Raw genomic sequence first — 16,898 nt, forward strand, 5'->3', positions numbered from 1 at the left:
CTAATACAATTAACCCTTTTAAATCATACCAATAAAATATTCCTACCGTAATGTCTCTTCTTTTTACCTGAAAGAGAAACTTTAGAGCATGGTTTTAAGGAGGTGGGGGAGTAAAGCTTAACTTTGTACTTATGTGTTTGTGATGTGTTTCAACTAAAAGACGGTATTACAACAAAACTTAAGAGTACCTATTACTTTTTTTCACCTGAAGGAGAAAAAAGGAATAAGAACACTAATTTGCTATGTTTTTAGCAAAGTAATAAAAACTTACGAAGCTTTAATTTTTATTCTGTCTCTGTTGTGCACTTTTATTTTACATCCACCATATATGTCTGCCACAGAACCAGCACTGCTGTTTATTTGGTATCCCTTACATGTTGGGCTTGGTCATGTAATGGTCTCATGTATTAGTGCATTTACCTCATGTTTGGGGACTGTGGATAGATGGCTGTTGCTATGTTTGCATATGGAGTTTTGTAGTTTTGCTTTGCAAAAATCCCCATTCAGTGCTATTGTGAATTTTAGAATTTTGTTTTAGTTAAGGATTTAGAATCTTCTGCAAAAGTTCTCAATAAATTGAAACTTGGGGTTTACCTAGTGCTTTTTGGACTTAAATGGGATCAGTGAATGCTGGAAGTTGGACGTAGGATCTGGGTGGATAACCCAATGTGATAAAAGGCAGGAAATTTTTTTTTTCTTTTTGGCATGAACTTCTGAGTCTTGATTTCTTTTCTTTTTTTTTTTTAATATTTTATTTATTTATTTGACAGGCAGAGATCACAAGTAGACAGAGAGGCAGGCTGAGAGAGAGGAGGAAGCAGGCTCCCTGCTGAGCAGAGAGCCTGATGCGGAGCTCGATCCCAGGACCCTGGGATCACGACCTGAGCCGAAGGCAGAGGCCTTAACCCACTGAGCCACCCAGGCGCCCCTGAGTCTTGATTTCTACCTTAAAAATTTACATAAATGTTATTCTCGTTTACCTGTTCTGATATTTTTTTAAAGATTTTATTTATTTATTTGACAGACAGAGATCACAAGTAGGCAGAGAGCCCGAAGGGCTCAATCCCAGGACCCTGGGATCATGACCTGAGCCAAAGGCAGAGGCCTTAACCCACTGAGCCACCCAGGTGCCCCTGTTCTAATATTTTTGAAAACACAGTATTTACTACAAGTTCTGTGACTGACCTTTTCTCCATAGTTGGAGTAGTTGGCTTCAGGAAGTGTACCATTATCATTCATTCTGATACAGGTAATGGTAAATCTATAAAAAGTCTTAATCACGGGTTTGAAGTTACCATTTGTACCTAAAATTGGCAGCGATTTTAAAAAGAATGTCTCTTTTGTGCCTGCCCCCTGTACACAAAGATCTTGGAAGTCTAGCGTTCCTTTCCCAGCCCCTTGTCACAAGAAGCCTGGCAGTGTACAGACTAGAACTGAATATACAGTTATCCGTCCTCAAAGGTATGGGCCAAAATGTAGGTAATCTGAGTTTGCTCAGGCAGTCCAGTTCGCTAACCTAGGGATCTTGCAGTTTTCTGGAGACTTACTCTTTTGCTTTTAGTGTCAGTAATTTCAGTCAACTCTAGCAATGGTGTCTGCCCAATATACCATCAACAGAAACTTGATAACATCAAAATTTGAAAAGCATAACTTTTAGCACTTACTGTGACTTAACTATGGGTTAACCAGGGCACTATTTTGAGATTTTTTTTTTAATCCCCCTAAAGTCTATGAAGGGGGTGCTATTATTACCTCTATAGATTTGTATAGATCTTGAAAGTTCCCTGAAATCACAAAATTCTTAGATCTGTAGAACCAGGATTTGCAGTCAGGCAGTTTTGGTTCCAGAGCCCATTGTTTTGACCACAGACTATATTATTTCCCTTTGCAAGATGTAAGTGGAGCAACTTACGCCTCTTTGTTAATAAAATTGGTATATTCCATGAAAATTTAAGGACAGTAACAACTTCAGAGTGCCTTGACAGAACAAAAAAAGGGAAATTTCATGTTGAACAAGGTTATTCCAGTGGGAATTTCAGTTTTCACTATAACATATATAATGCAGGCGCAGGCAGTGTCTCCATCACATTTCACCAAATACCCGGATAAGTGAGAAAATTAATTCCGGTATAATTTGACCATACTAGACAACAAGTCAGCCCCAAGTATTACAGTGAAATAATTTTTGAGCTTAGCTTTTTATGTGTTTTTCATTACTTAAAAGTTTCCTTATTGTATATTCCTACAGCATTAAATATAAACTAAGTGTATTAGCACTAAAAGCTGGTGTTTATTGTAACTCTTTAAAACTTAGATTTGTTTTTAAATCTTTGTGTCGTGTCTTCTCTAAATGTCTGTTAGCTAACCTCAATTTATTAAAACCTTTATAAACCCTGACTCCATAAAGCTTTTCATAGAACTCAATTGTAGGGGTTTTTATTGATCTCATATATAAAAGTTCCAGCATCTGAAACCTTGATATCCAAAAACGAATTCATCTTTGTTCACATCTGCACATATGTTTAGAATAACATTTTTTAGACACAAGCTGATTCAGTGAATGATTCAGCGATAAACAAATTTTGTATTCTCATCTACAGTCATTTATAGTTCTTGTATATGCACTTTATTTTAATGAATGTTTGATACAAACAAAATCACAAAAACATGCCGTGTGTACTGAACTATGAAGAAACACAATTCTGCTACGAAATTATATCTAAAAAGATAACTTCTACCTATCCCAGTGCCCTTAGGGAAACCGATAGTAAATGTACCCATTTTCCAATTAAATTGTTCTTCCAATATTGCTTTTATAATAGTGTGGTAGGGTGTAAGAGTGGTCAGATACTTCATTCTTTTTATGAAGTTTCTTTTCCCCTGAAGTGGCTCTAAGAAAGTGGTCAGGACTCTTCTGATTTCTTAGTTTCTACGTCCCTAATTCAGTACTATTAGTCCCTGTTTACTTAGTTATCAAACAACTTTTCATCTATTCTATATACCAAGACTTTTGTTTTCCTCTTGTTTGAGTTTTTTCTTCTTCATTTCTGGCATTACATATAGATCTAACAATGTCTAGGATTAGATCCAGTTATATAATTGCAAAAGTATAACTTTTCAAAAAAATTTTTTTTCCTACTGAGAACCAGTTATCTCTCAGTGTTTCACTAGTTTTTGTTTAAGTAGTACACAATTAGTTTGAGATAGTTAGCCAATTTAATTTGATGGAGTAGTTCAGACTTTGTATAATTAGCTTGAGCATTATCCTATTGTTAATTTACTGATTGCTTCATTCAGTCAGTATTTGTCTCTTGCCTGATCCATGCTAGATACTGCGGAGTACTTAGGATATGTGATAGTGAGCATGGTCAAGACCTTGCCTATTTGCAGTCCAGAAGAGGATGCAGATATTGAAGGAATAATTAATATTTAAAATTGTGATAAGTGATTTGTTCATACTGATATATGTAGATCTAGTACATTTTAACTTATGGAGGTGAAATGGTATATGCTAAATGATGCTTTTTATACACCTATACAACAGACTTTATGAGATAAATGTGCAACACAGTTCAAGTAGGAGAACGTGCATACCAGTCTTCACTAGAACTCACCTCTGGGAAGGAGGGAATGAGTGCACAGAGAATACTCAGCTGTATCTATAACATTTTATTTCTTTAAGAAATAAGCAAATAAAAGAAATGACAGAAACTTACAGAGTGCCAGCAGAGGGTATAGCAAAAAACAAACATTTTGTCAGTTGAGTAGGTATGATTGGTTTTTTCTGAAAGGTGATAGTTAAGTTCTGGATGAGTTAGAGGGAGGGTGTGAGGGTTAATACGATAGTTTGCCCCGAAGGCCCAGGGACAGGAAGGAACACGTGGTGACGGTGGAAGAAGGCAAAAATGATGGGAGGAGGGGTGAGGCAAAGTGGCTGGAGACTGGCCCTGGATGAGTCTCCAAAGACCACGTGAGGTAAGGTAGGCTTTGCGTCTTAATGTACATTTGAACTGTTAGTGTGTCCTAACTTTAAGATGCAGAATCTTAAGGCACAACCTCAGAGATTGGTTTAATGTCTACATTTTTAATAAGCACCCCAGGTGTTTCTGCTGCAGATTATTCTCTGAATACAGTTTGGGAAATATTTATGTAGGATCTTGCTTGCCACATTCAGAGTTTTGGACTATTTAAGATGCAGTGGGAAACTTCAGGGCTTGTAAGAAGGGGAATGACATGATTTGGCTTTAAAATCCTGCTTTGTAGTGAATGGATTAGAGGCAGACAAAAGTTGAGTTCTGGGCCTGAGAGGAGATGTGATAGTGGCTTAAAGGGGGAAATAGCTGTGAGAAAGGTAGACAGGAGAAATGTTGAAGAGATGAAGGTTGGCAGCACTTGGTGATATATTTGGTGGATGAAAAGAATGAGATGTCACGTGGACCACCGGGGTTCCGTGTAAGTGATAGGGCAGGATGGTGCTGTGTTACTAAGATGGAGAAGGCTGGGGAAGCAGACCTTGGGAGTACAGGGCGAAATGAATTTTGGTTATGGTAACAATTAAGGGTCTCTTAGACTAGATATCAAGAGTAGGATTAGTAGCAGTTTAGATGAATGCGGTTATTCTTCTAATATATCAAGAAGTCTGGGGGTAGAAAATCCAGGTTGTGCAGCATCTCTAAGATGGACTGCAACCATCCTTGGTATGTTGGCTTCAGACTTCCTGCCTGTCACCTTAGAGTTGCAAGATAACTGTTCCACCTTTAGCCTCACTTGCATGGTCACAGTGGAAGAAGAAAAGAAAGAGGGATACCTAAATCAGATCAGTTTCCAGAAATCCATCTGATACTTGCCAGAGTAGCTACAAGGGGATCTAGGGAAGAATTCTAATCTGCCACATTGCTATCCTTAATTAGTAGAGATTCTTTTGCATGAATGGGGTAGGGAATAGATAGATCATAGATAGGCAATTGGCAGTGGGAGAAAACTAACTTCCATTTGCCATATTTATATTTATGAGATAACCAAGTAGTGATGTTGAGTATCAGATATAGGCCTAAATACCTAGGAGAGTGGTCTGAGTTGGAGATATATTTCTGTAAGTTGTTAGCATGGAGAGAGTAGATTTGAAACTGTCAAGCTGTGTGAGAATGCTCCAGAAGACAGTGCAGAATGAGAGGGAACCTTAAGAGACTCCCATTTTAAAAGTAGTATAGTACGCAAGTCTCCCACTAGGGACAAATGTCCCATTAGAAGAAAATCCAGCATCATACAGTAGAAGTCAAGGAAAGAGTATTTTAAGAAATTTGGAACAGTCAACTATACCAAAGCAGATTAGCATTAAGTAAAATGAGGGGTATCCATTTATATTACATTTTTCCTACTTTTCTTTTGGTGTTAAAATGCCCTTTTATTTAGTAAATGATATCTGTAGATGGTGGCACTATTTTACTGTATGTGCTCAGAAAATTTTTTAAAAATCGGCAGTCCATACTGGTCATCTCCTCCCCACAGTTAGAAAAATTTTCTTGGCTTTCAGATTTAAAGGTCAGAGAACTATTGGAGTAGAGCAGGTTTTGCTCCTGATTGAAAAAATCCCAGTAAAGAAGGAGAATTTGAAATAGATACAGGAGAGCGGAAATGACCAGCAAAGTGATATCTCTAGAAAGAAATGGAGCTCTCAGCCCAAGTGGGGGATTGGGTTTGGTGGGAAAAAAAGCATCTCTTCCAATAAATTAGGACATTGAGAGGTTGGTAAGTAGGTTTGCAGACATGGTAGGGAGAAGTTGAAGTTACTGCCCATTGGTTTCCATTTTGCTGAAGAGTACGAAGAGGCTTTCTGCTGAGAATGAGTTGAGGAGTTGGAGGGAGGCTGTGTGGTTCAGGGCATGAAGAAGATGGAAGTGTTGATTCTTGAAGATGGGGCAGAGCTGAAGAAAATACAGCAACATTGTCAGAATAGTGTTGAGGTCGGTAACCCTGGATTTGCAGTGACGCTAATCTGCTCTGTTGCCCCCGCCTCCCTCCCCGCATTATCCTATAGCCACACTCCAAATTTAGGTTCAGGAGCTACAGGAGATCAGGCGAAGGATTTTAGAGCATTTACCAGAGAGTGATTTTAACAGTAGCCTTGGGAATCTACTTTAGACCCTCCCTATATAGAAGACATGCATTTAGGCTTTTTCCTTTTAAAATTTGGTTCTACTTAAAGAATTTTCACTCACAGATGAGTTCCATGTATAATTTTGCCATGTCCATCCTCCTTACTTCAAATAAAATATTACTGATAAGAATTATGAATGTTAAAATACAGATATATGCTAAGAAGTCTCATGATAAGCCCCAAGAATGGTCCTCGAGTGACTTTTTTCTTTTTTCTTGGCCTATTTATATATTTTTTTCACACTGTGTTACACTGCATTATTCTTAAGGGTCTTAAAAGTACCCTATTCTCCAGCAGCTTCTTGTATTACGTGCTGGAGGAACTTGTTAGCATAATTCAATATTACGATGTCTATGAAAGTGCTTTGAAGAGTGCACAGCGCTAGAAAAACAGATGTGATTTTGCCTGCTCTGTGTGTGTCCATAAAGTCGGCATGTCAGACTTTCCACAGTAGAACCGTAAAATAAACATTAAAGAATGTAGGGAATGAAGTGTGGCTCTCTGGAGATGAGACTTACTTTCTAGAATCAAAGCAGTCAGTCAGAATGTATTGTGGTTGGAGGAACTAGAATATCGGTGTCCCCGTGCCTTGCCTTGTTGTAGCAGCGTTGACGCCATGCAAGGCACAGATAGTCCTTTTAGTTGAAGACGTAATTCTGTCTCTACTGCTGCTTTTCTTGGCAGAAAAGAACCTTATCTCTTTTCAGGGATCTTGTGTATATTTATCTTTAATTTCTACTAGACAGTGTGAGAATCTTTTAATTCTGTTTGCCCTGACCCTGTTTTGTTTGGTTTAAAGTATCCTGTACAAGCATTTGGTGACCGTTTTCTTCTCTTTCTGTCCTGTTCTTTGATCTTAGTTTCTTTGACTCTTTGGGGTTTTGCCTACTTTTTTTTTAGTTAATGATAATTGTAAATGAACATGACATTTGTGCCCGAAGTGTGGCACCTTGTCCTCTGTCTGAACACACTGAAGTTAACCAGGCTTCATGGAGTTTTATAAATATTTGTTTAAGAGAGAAAGAGAGCCAGGAAGACAGCGAATATGAAACTTCGGTAGTTTTCTGTGCAATATCAATACTCCTGGGTTTGTCCCATGGAAAATGCACTTCTGTTCTTCAGGGAAACCACTGCCTTTGCCCTTGCTCATTTCAGTTTTCTTCCTCTTTGTTGCTGGATTCTCAGTTAGGAACTCTGTTTGTCATGCCACACAAAGATATGTTGTTGGCTACTTTTATGCTTGGCTATAAAGGGAGGGTTGCTATGGGCCCATTGGTATTTTTTAGGCCATTCATTGGCGTTTACCAGAATAACATGAACCACTGAGATAAGTTATTTATTTGCTGCTAATGCTGTAGCAATCATATTTGCTGTGTTCACATCGATCCAAAACTCGTATTTCACTTTTGAAGACTTCAATGCAGAGACTGTAGATATCTTTAACTCTTTTCCTTTTGTGGCATTGATATGCCAAGTTGAATGATTTTTGTTCCTCTATTTGCTTTTCGGTTAAAAACAAAATACCTTTGGTTAGCACCTCAATAGAAAATTAGTATCTCTGATTTCCCTTTGAACTTCCTTATTTGCTATTTTCTGATTTTGTCTTGGCATTGTGTTGGCGAGGAAACCTCATCTCAGGTTTTGTTAGGAAATCTGCAGGAGACCCTGCGAAGTGCTTGAGAACAGCCAGGCCGAGAGCAGCAGTCAGACTGGGCATGAGCTCTCACTCTGCCATGTTACTTTGCTGGCGTTAACTTAAATGCATTAACCTCCAGTCTCCTGTCCTTGGAATAATAACAGACAGTAACACTTAAAGCACTTAGCTCAGTCCAGAGAGTAGGTGCTTCATATTATTTATTTCTTCCAAATAATATACAATCTGAATTTTTGTCTTCATGGGTTGTCAGATTTCTTTGATAGAGTCGTGACTTCTCAATTTAAGAATAACTAAAATTATTTCAGGTTAATCTGTTCACTGAGAAATTTTAAAAATGGTCTTCTTAGGAGAGTTTGTTCTTTAATCAAGCAAAAGGCAGTGTTTGGACCTGCCATTTTGAAGTTAGAGTCTGTAAGTGAAATTTCTGTGCTCCTCTTTAGGGTAAAATTTACTCTTCAATTTATTCCTTCTATTGTAGTTATCATATGAGCACCTCCTGCATTAAAAATTTGGAAGTGTCATGAAATTGCTGGACTGCTATTCCCTGACGGGATTTTCTCTAATCCTCTGATCGTGTCAGTTCGGATTAATTTTGTCTGCATGTCGCAGATTAATGGTTGTGTCTGAGTAAGTCAGTGGAAGAGCTGGGGGCACGTGTAGCCTCATACTCACCTTCTGTACCTTCTAATCACAGAAGTACTATAATTTTGTTTTTACATGTCCATATGATATTAAATAAGATCTTATTAAATACATGAATATTAAATAAGGGAAAGAGGCGCAGGTTTATATTTGTTTCTACACTTGTTGGTAGATTAATTTTTCTTTAGCCATACTATGATAGGTTTGTATTTCTTAATGTGACTTTAAGAATATTTATGAAAGAAGGCTAAACACTTATTTTCATTTAAAGTCTCTAAGAGGCCAACTTGGCGTGAAGCTTTTAAAGCAGAATTGGGTCTGGAGTGAGATGGTTTATTTAACAGATGAAGAAGAGTGTCTGTCCCGTGGCAGCAGGTACCGTAGTGAGCTGGAAATGAGACCGCGGCTTACGTCACACTAGAAGTGGTAGGACAGAGGGATGCTTTTTCGGTTACCTGCTTTTTCTTCTTTCATTAAATAAAGCCTTTTCAAAGGGCTGCATTAATCTTTGTATGAAGACAGAAGCCAATAAGGAAAAACAAGGGTAGCCACAGTGTTGCAGCTGGTAGCAGAGTTGGAAATAGAATACTCGGAGTAAAGCGAATGAATCCGGCCTCCCTGCTTCTCTCTTGTCTCTCTTCTCCAGCCTTTCCCTCCCAGCCTCCCTGCTTGCTTCTGCTGTTTAGCAAAGGACTTTTATGGATTAGAGCTAAATTGCCATTCCATCCGTTGGTTTTCTTCTGTCCTTTGGATAGCAGTGAGGTGTATTAAGGACTCACATTACCATGGTGTAGTTGTACAGAATTGAGAATGTAGCCCAGCTACATTACTAATTCATATGTTATATGACCTTGAGTCAAGGCCCTTAACCTCAGTGGTAGCAATAAATAAAATTAGCCAGCCTACCAGAAATGTTTAAAAACAATTACGACTTTTTAAAGTGTTGGATTTTTCAAGGTTGCTCATGATATAAGTGTAAAGTGGTGTTGTGTAATTCTAATTGCTTCTTGTATAGAACTAAGGCGTTTGGGAAAAGGAGACAAAAGCTCACCATTCAACTTCTACACAGGCTTACAATGAACAGACTGATAGGATTGGAGAGTTAGGAATGTCTTGTTTTAGAATTATGAAATTGATAGAATCTCCAACTGCTTTTATTTATTTTGGAAAAAAAAAAGTATAATTTTGATATGCCAAGCATGCTAGTGTTAAAGGAACTCATGTGAACTGTAGCATTTTTGTCCCACTGTTGTCATGACTTTGTATAAATAAACTAAGATAAGGTTGTCTGGTTCTGGCAGGTTCTGGCACAGAGATTTGATAAGAAAAATGTAATAGTACTGGAAAATATGCAGTATGAAGGGAAAGCTGGTTAACAATTTATAAATTTTTAGTGGCTACATGCCCAAGTGAAGTTTCTCTGTACTCTGGAGAAGCAGACATTAAACATCCGAGCCCTTCATGTATAGGCCACTGTTGAACTATGTATGTTCTGCTGCTTTGTACCAAGGAGCGATTCATCACGACGGATGGATCTGTCTCAGCAGTTCATGTCAACTCCCTGTTGTCTATACTGGCCTTCTTGACAGGTATTTTAAAGGTGACATAACCCAGTGTCTGCTGGGAATGAGGGGACTGAGCCTCGATCGGTGGTGAGCACGCCCACATCCGTTGCGAGGGCTGGCTTGGGGTCGCACGTGCCTCTCAGAGGCTGTCCTCACCCTCCAGTTGGGCTCACGGTGCTCTCGGCGCTCCAGAGGATGTGCCAGTGTAGCTGGGGAGACGTGTGGGGCTCTCTTAACAAGACCAGGAGGTGCGCCATCCCTAAATGAAACAGCGCTCCATCTGCTGTCTCAGAACTGTTAACCTGTTCCATTTTCTTTCTTGGCATTCTGCTCAGAGCTCAGTTCGTGATTTATGCAAACCTTAAAAATCTAGGTGGCTATTTGCTGGTGTAAATGTGGTTTTAAATGGTGCCTGTGCCTGTGCTCCCCCCTAGTGTTTTTTTGTCGAGAAGTGCCTGGCACTCATTTTGTGATCGAGCTCCTCGTCTTGATCTATGACTTGGACTAAATTCAGTCCTGCAGCTAGCTTTTTGTTCTCATGGGATGAATACTACGTTTCCATGTTACCCTTTAATAATTTGTTTAAGGCAAGCTAGTATTTTCCCCCGGATAAACCACAGAGCCTTTGTACAGTACAGTCTCCTGACTTTTTCCCTCGTTTTCTGTTTCTGAGCTGAAACACGCTTGTGAGTAGAGTGCTACACTCTCAGTGAACTGATTGTATTCTAAAACCAGCCATGCTTGGGCCTTATTTAATACGCAGTTGTAGAACTTTGGAAATATTGAATAATTAAGTGACACATACAATGTATAAAAAAATCTCTTCAAACTAGCTTGGTCTGAATTCAGAATTTTATAAAGGGAATATAGTTCTTGCATGCAGTCACTGGCGATCATCAAGGATTTATGGCTCAGAAGGACTAATGTACTTTAAAGAATAAGAACTACAGGTAGTTAATGTATTAGTGGGATCCATGTTGGAACCCTGGATCTCCCTTGGGTGGTGGAGGAGATGAGTAAGACATGGATGTAAAGCTACCATCTGCGGTAGTGCTGTGGGGAGGGAAGTGTCGGAGAAAGATGACTTCTGACTGAAGAGATCGGAGTGGAGCTCGTGGAGAGGGGCTGCGAATCACACGGCAATGGGAAATGGGTGGAGAAGAGAGGCTTCGGGCAGTGAAAAGTGTGTACTGTGGCTTCGTAGGAGCAAAAGTTACATTCAGGGTTGTAGTGGGAGATACGGGGTCTGATTGAGGACCCCTTGGCACATGCTGTCACAAATCACTGTGCAGATGACAGGTAACAGGTCACATGGAGGGTGGACGCTGGAGGAGATGCCTGAGGCAGTGTGGTAGCAAAGAAGGGGTCCCCGAGGTTTTCCGGCCAGCCCTTGGAGGAACGGAGGGGTTTGGCTCGAGAGGTTTCCGACAGGAGAAAAAAGAGCAAAGACACGAAGGTAGAACAAGAGCAGTAGGTAAGACCAGCTTTGTTCTGTTGAGGTTAAGAAGAAAACAGTGAGTTAGCCAGAGTGAGGAATCGTGAATGCAAGGCTAAAGAATTTAAATTTTATCAAAAATGATTTGGGGACTTTTTTGGCACTCCCATGCTGAGAAGCCTTTAATGACCAGAGCAGTGTTTGGGGAAGATGAGGAGAAATCTATGGGAGAGTTTTGGTGGGCAGGAGGACCAGAAGCAGAGGCATCAGTTAGGAGTGAACAAATTTGGTGATACTTGAAGTCAAAGTTAAAGGAGGTAGAATTAGTAATGATTACAGTTTGGTCTCCCAAGTGGTGGTGGTAACAATGTGGATAATTGATGCTTTGGGAGAGAATACTGATTTAGTCAGTAAACACATTCTTTCAGTTGTGGTATAACTGGTGTAGACACTGCGTGTCTGCGGTGTACAGTGTGCTGACTGGTGTCCGTACACACGTCCGTACACACTTAGCACCGGTTACGTGCAGCAGGCGCTGGCGTTATAATGGGGTAAACATAAGGTCTGCCTCCCATGGAGCTCACATTTACTGGGGGAAGAGATAAGAATCAAATTTAAATGTATATTTATATAAAATCAGATCTGTAATGTGAAATGTATATGATGTCAGGTAACGATGAGTGCTCTGAAGAGAAAAAGCGAGATCATGGGTGAGGAATGATGAAGAAGAGGTCAGTATTTTAGAATCTGTGAGAGAACATTTGAGTAGAGACCTGGAGGACGAGGGCGGGCGCTTCCCTCTCTGGGGCAGGCCCGTCCCCGCAGCACAGCGAGGCCCGAAGACGGCAAGGAGCCCCCTGGCTGGCCTGGCGGAGGCCGCGAGGGCCGAGTGGGCCGGACGGGGACACGCAGTGTGGCCGGGCAGTGAGGCCCTTAGTGTTCTGAAGGCCGTGGGAGAGGGTCTGAGTCTTTTTCCAGTACGAGGGCGATCGCTGGGAGCGCTGTGGCCTGTGGTCTCAGATCCCCGCGGTAGCAAAGTGGAGGGGAGTGACCCGTTCGGAGGCGATGGCCGAGCTCGGGTGAGCTGACGGAGCCTGGGATGGAGCTACTGGAGGCGGTGACCAGCCGTGGGATCCCAGACAGGGTTTGGAGGTGGAGCAGGTGTGTGGATGGGCGAGACGTGGGTTGGGAGAAGCGGGGTCAGGGAGTCTCACCAGGGTCTGTACAGACGGTGTGTGTGGATTAGAAAGAAGCGAGTCCTGCCTTCGCCCGAGCAGACCCTCTCAGCGCCGTGTCCGGCGAAGGCTCCTTCCTCCCATCAGGTGTCCTTGGGTGCCGGCCACCACGCGGGGCGAGGGCAGCGTGGGCCGGTGACCCCGACTTGGCCGGGCATCCTCGGTTCTCTGCCGCAGCCCCCGTGACCCTGGGCTTTGGGCCGGAGCAGGTGGGAGCATCGCAGCGTCAGCCCCAAGGAGGGAGCCCGGAGGACGGAGGAACCGGCTGGGACGCGGGAGTCTAGTTCGCTCTCGGGCGCGAGTCTGAGATGCCTCTGGAGCGTTCTGGAGGCGCCTTCGAGCGGGCAGACGGGGACAGAGTGGCGGGAGCCGTCCCAGCCCGTCCCAGCCGCGGAGGCGCTGCTGCTTTTGAGTTGGAAGTGGCAGCGTGACAGGCAGGCGGGCTGTTGAGCTCAGCCAAAGGAACAAAGATCTCGATTTTGAAGATGTAGATTGGGGAGTCACTGGGGCGGGAGGAATGGGAGACCTTTGAGGACCAGCACAGCAGAGGGATGGGGGCTGCCTCCCGTGTCTTCCCGGGCAGGGGCCGCGGGAGGGGCTTCTGCACAGCCAGAGGACGAGCTGCGGCCTCGGCCCCTCCAAAGACAAGGAGTAAAAGGGCAGGCGTGGCGGGGGGTCCCCGAGAAGCAGGCTCTGGAAGGCCGCGGGAGCTCGGGGGAGTGGAGGTGATGGTGAATGAGGAGGCGATTTGCAGGGAATTAAAAATACAAGCTACTTTCAGCAAATATGCACCAGGATGGGGTAGCAGTAGGGTTATAGGTTGATTTTTCAAAACAGGTTGAAGTAGTGTCCATATTAAGGCAGAAATCAGGGTACCAGTGAGGGAGGGAGAGGTTGGAGGTGTGGAAACAAAAGGGGTAAATGAGGGGGCAAGTTTAGGTGACTGGGAGGATCTATATTTTAAGGAATAGGTAAAGAAGTTAGTCTCAGAAGTGAAAAAGGATAGATGTGTTTTGCTTTGAGGTTTGGAGAGAAAAAGGGGAGAAGAGGTATTGGAAGCAGATGTTTTGTGTAATAGAGGAGGGAGAAGTGAGAAGAGCTATAGAAGTAGAGCTGTGGTCAGGGTCATCTGCTTTAGGGGACGCCACAGGTATTAAAAGGCCTGAAGACAGAGCAAAAGGGAATCAATCAGGAAAAAAAAAAAAAAAAAAAAGTCAAGCACTGATGAGAGACCAGCTGGAAATTTGAAGAAGAATTTGTAATAGCTCACCAGTATCTTCCCATGGGCCCAAGACCACAAGGGGAATTGGAGATTCCAATTGGATCCAATTAAAAAAAAAAAGTTAAGGGCACTTGGAACAGTGGTTTCTAACCAAGAAGAGTGCCTATCAAAATCACCTGAAGACATTTTTTCAAAAGGCTGTTTTTCCTAAAATGTATCAAATTGAGGTATGGGACTAGGACAGTTAGAAATGGGAAGAGAGGTGCTACTATATCCTCTCAGAACATTCTCTGTGATTCCATGAAGCTTTTCCCTCCACCTCCATGAGAATACGGTTCCAGATTCAGGGTTAGTAGGAGACTGACCGCAGAGCACAGGCCGGGCAGGACCAGGGGGCTTGGAAGGGAAGCTGGGGGACCACAGGAGTGAGGGTGAGGTTTTCTGGAGTAATGTTACAGTACTGGTAAAATCTGGGGAGTGTGTTCAGCTCGTTAGACAGGTTCTTGTACTGCAGAACTTTACAGAGCCTTTCATATGCCCACGAATCTCCAAGAAGGGGATTTAATATTTTAAGAAAATACCTGACTATAGGACCCTTTTTTCCCGGAGCATGTGTGCAGTCTCTACAGAACATATTGTGAAAATGCTGACCCAGAGAAATCCAACCATGGCGAGTTCCAGTTTGATTTATAAGGAAAGCCATGGGGAGAGGGAAGCCACTGTGGAAAGGGGAAGGGTCCCGGTTAAGCTCTTGGAAGCACATGTCCCAGGCCTGTAGCTTTGTTGGTGGGCAGCTGTGTTACTTTCCATCCCTCCAATTCAACTCCTGTTTTCAACCATTGAGTCCACTGCCAGTAGGGGCATCAGTATGAATGTGGAAGTTGCAAAAGATGAAAGTGGGAATTTCTGTAGTATTTACATTGTGTGTTCAGCAGTTTCTCAAGAACAGAGCTGGATAAAGTCCCTGAAGGAAGGCCAAAATCTAATGACCTTTCAGGGTAACTAGCCTTTTCCTTAATTGTAAAGACAAGCAAGTGGGCAGCTGTCAGAGGAAGATACACTTTGAAGTCTTGGAGCACTCATTAGCAGTGACTTAGAATCTGGGTTCACCCTCCTTTTAAGCAGAGGCAGTGGCCACAGACTCTGGGATGCCCTACTTTAGACGACCTGGGCATCGACCCGAAGACTGTCTTTCCAGGGTGGTCCTTAAGTTTAAGGTGATTAATACTGAACGTTGTCTCCAAGGATTTCCAGAGAAGCCGGTGATTGGTGAGGACAGTGATTACTGGCAGGGATTAGACAATTATACAGCATGATTTAGTTTTTTAACAAAGATGTGATGTGAATTTCATGAGTATAAGAAGTCCACTCATGGTACTGAGACTGACTAAATTAGAAAGGTTCTAAACAATTTTCACTTGCCCCAACTACGTGTTTCCCAGGTCCCAAATTTCCACTTTTATACCAATATTATTCCACTCCCTCTTTTGTGTAGCTTATCTTACTGATGAGTTTTCTCTCCTAACCCTCTATTAAAAAAAAAAATTACATGTGTGTCCTCTTTGGTGATAGAAGTGCACTTGCAGTAACTATGCGTGTGACCCAGCTGAGAGTTCCGAGCACACGGAGATCACCGCCGGTGACAGTAGCACAGTCTCTCTACTTCCTTCCCCCTCGGATGCCTGAACTCTCTTCTCTTCACAGGTGAAGTCCGTGATAAACCTCCTGTTTGCCGCGTACACTGGAGATGTGTCTGCGCTCCGGAGGTGTGTTCATGGCACGGCGTGTGGCTCAGCGTATGGTTTACAGGAGTTTGTGAAGCTGCTTTGGGGCAGGTGGCCATTTCTTAAGGCTCAAGTCTCACTTCCATTTCTAATAAAAACGACCCAAACAAATTTACACTAAATCCCACTTCCAGTGCCTCAGGCTTCCTGTGTAGTTTCGTCTTTTTCTACCTCCCAAGAAGCCTAGACCTCTGTCCACCCATGTGTACCTATTCAGCTAATCTGGCTCATTAGCGTTTATTGGAGTCGAATAATGTTTTCTCTGGTCCCATCTCCTCTCCCCTTCCCACATTTGGAGGTGAAGGGGGAGTGAAAAGAGGGGTATTTAGTGTTCAGTACATCACCGGGGTGAGAAGGGTTGTGGAGTGCTGCACACTAAACCTACGACTTCTTGTCCGGAGTAGCAACTGAATTGTAACATGGAAAAATATCTATGCTTAATTCCTACCTTTGTCTTTAAGTCTGATTAGTATTTATGCCAATAGTATTACATTATCAACTTCAAAGTTGCTTGGAGACCAGATCTTAATTGTTCTCACCAGAAAAAAGAAGTAATTACTGATGTGATAGAAGAGTTAGCTACTGCTACTGTGGTAATCATATTGCAGTATACAAACGTATCAAATCCAACATGTTTTCCCCCTTAAACTTCCGTAATGTTCTATGTAATTTTATCTCAATAAAACAATGTGCACTTAAATTTCTTTTTAAAGTTCCCTGATTAATACTTGTCCACTATACACTATAAAATGTTATTTTACAGAAGGGGAGCCTCAGTAAAAACATTTAACTTTAGTAAGGTATTAGTTTCTCGCCCTTCTGAGGCACAAACCTTAGCATGCTCCTCCTCTTGAGTTTTGAACATTTAACGTAATGAAGCTGATTTCTGGGACAGTTGAAGATTTCCTTTTACCCAAAAAGAACAAAGCTAAGGAAAAGAGGGGAGGTGGCATTTACCCGAAGAGGCCTGTGTAGTGGTTGAACATCAACGAGCCTCATGAAGGATGGCACTTACTTGTCTCCCAAGACCTTTGATGGGGTAAATGTGACAAGTGTGAATTCTATCGCATAGATCACGAATGGCTATTCTCACGTGTTTTCAGATTTGCTCTGTCAGCCATGGACATGGAGCAGCGAGACTATGACTCCAGAACAGCCCTCCATGTAGCCGCCGCTGAGGGTAACATACGAACCATTCTTT

The 16,898-nt window shown here is 42.2% G+C and overlaps 1 protein-coding gene across 5 annotated transcripts in view; it reads left to right on the forward strand.

Annotated features, from left to right (window-relative positions):
* GLS (glutaminase) overlaps positions 1-16,898 on the forward strand; it is a 79,794-nt gene that overhangs the window by 59,692 nt on the left and 3,204 nt on the right. For all 5 annotated transcript variants that reach the window (XM_032354212.1, XM_032354215.1, XM_032354217.1 and 2 more), the window contains 2 exons: positions 15,618-15,679; positions 16,801-16,877. In XM_032354212.1, coding sequence (XP_032210103.1) covers positions 15,618-15,679; positions 16,801-16,877 — 139 coding nt within the window. The remainder of the gene's footprint in view (positions 1-15,617; positions 15,680-16,800; positions 16,878-16,898) is intronic.

Source organism: Mustela erminea, chromosome 8 (assembly GCF_009829155.1).
Source record: "Mustela erminea isolate mMusErm1 chromosome 8, mMusErm1.Pri, whole genome shotgun sequence".
Taxonomy (NCBI): Eukaryota; Metazoa; Chordata; class Mammalia; order Carnivora; family Mustelidae; genus Mustela; species Mustela erminea.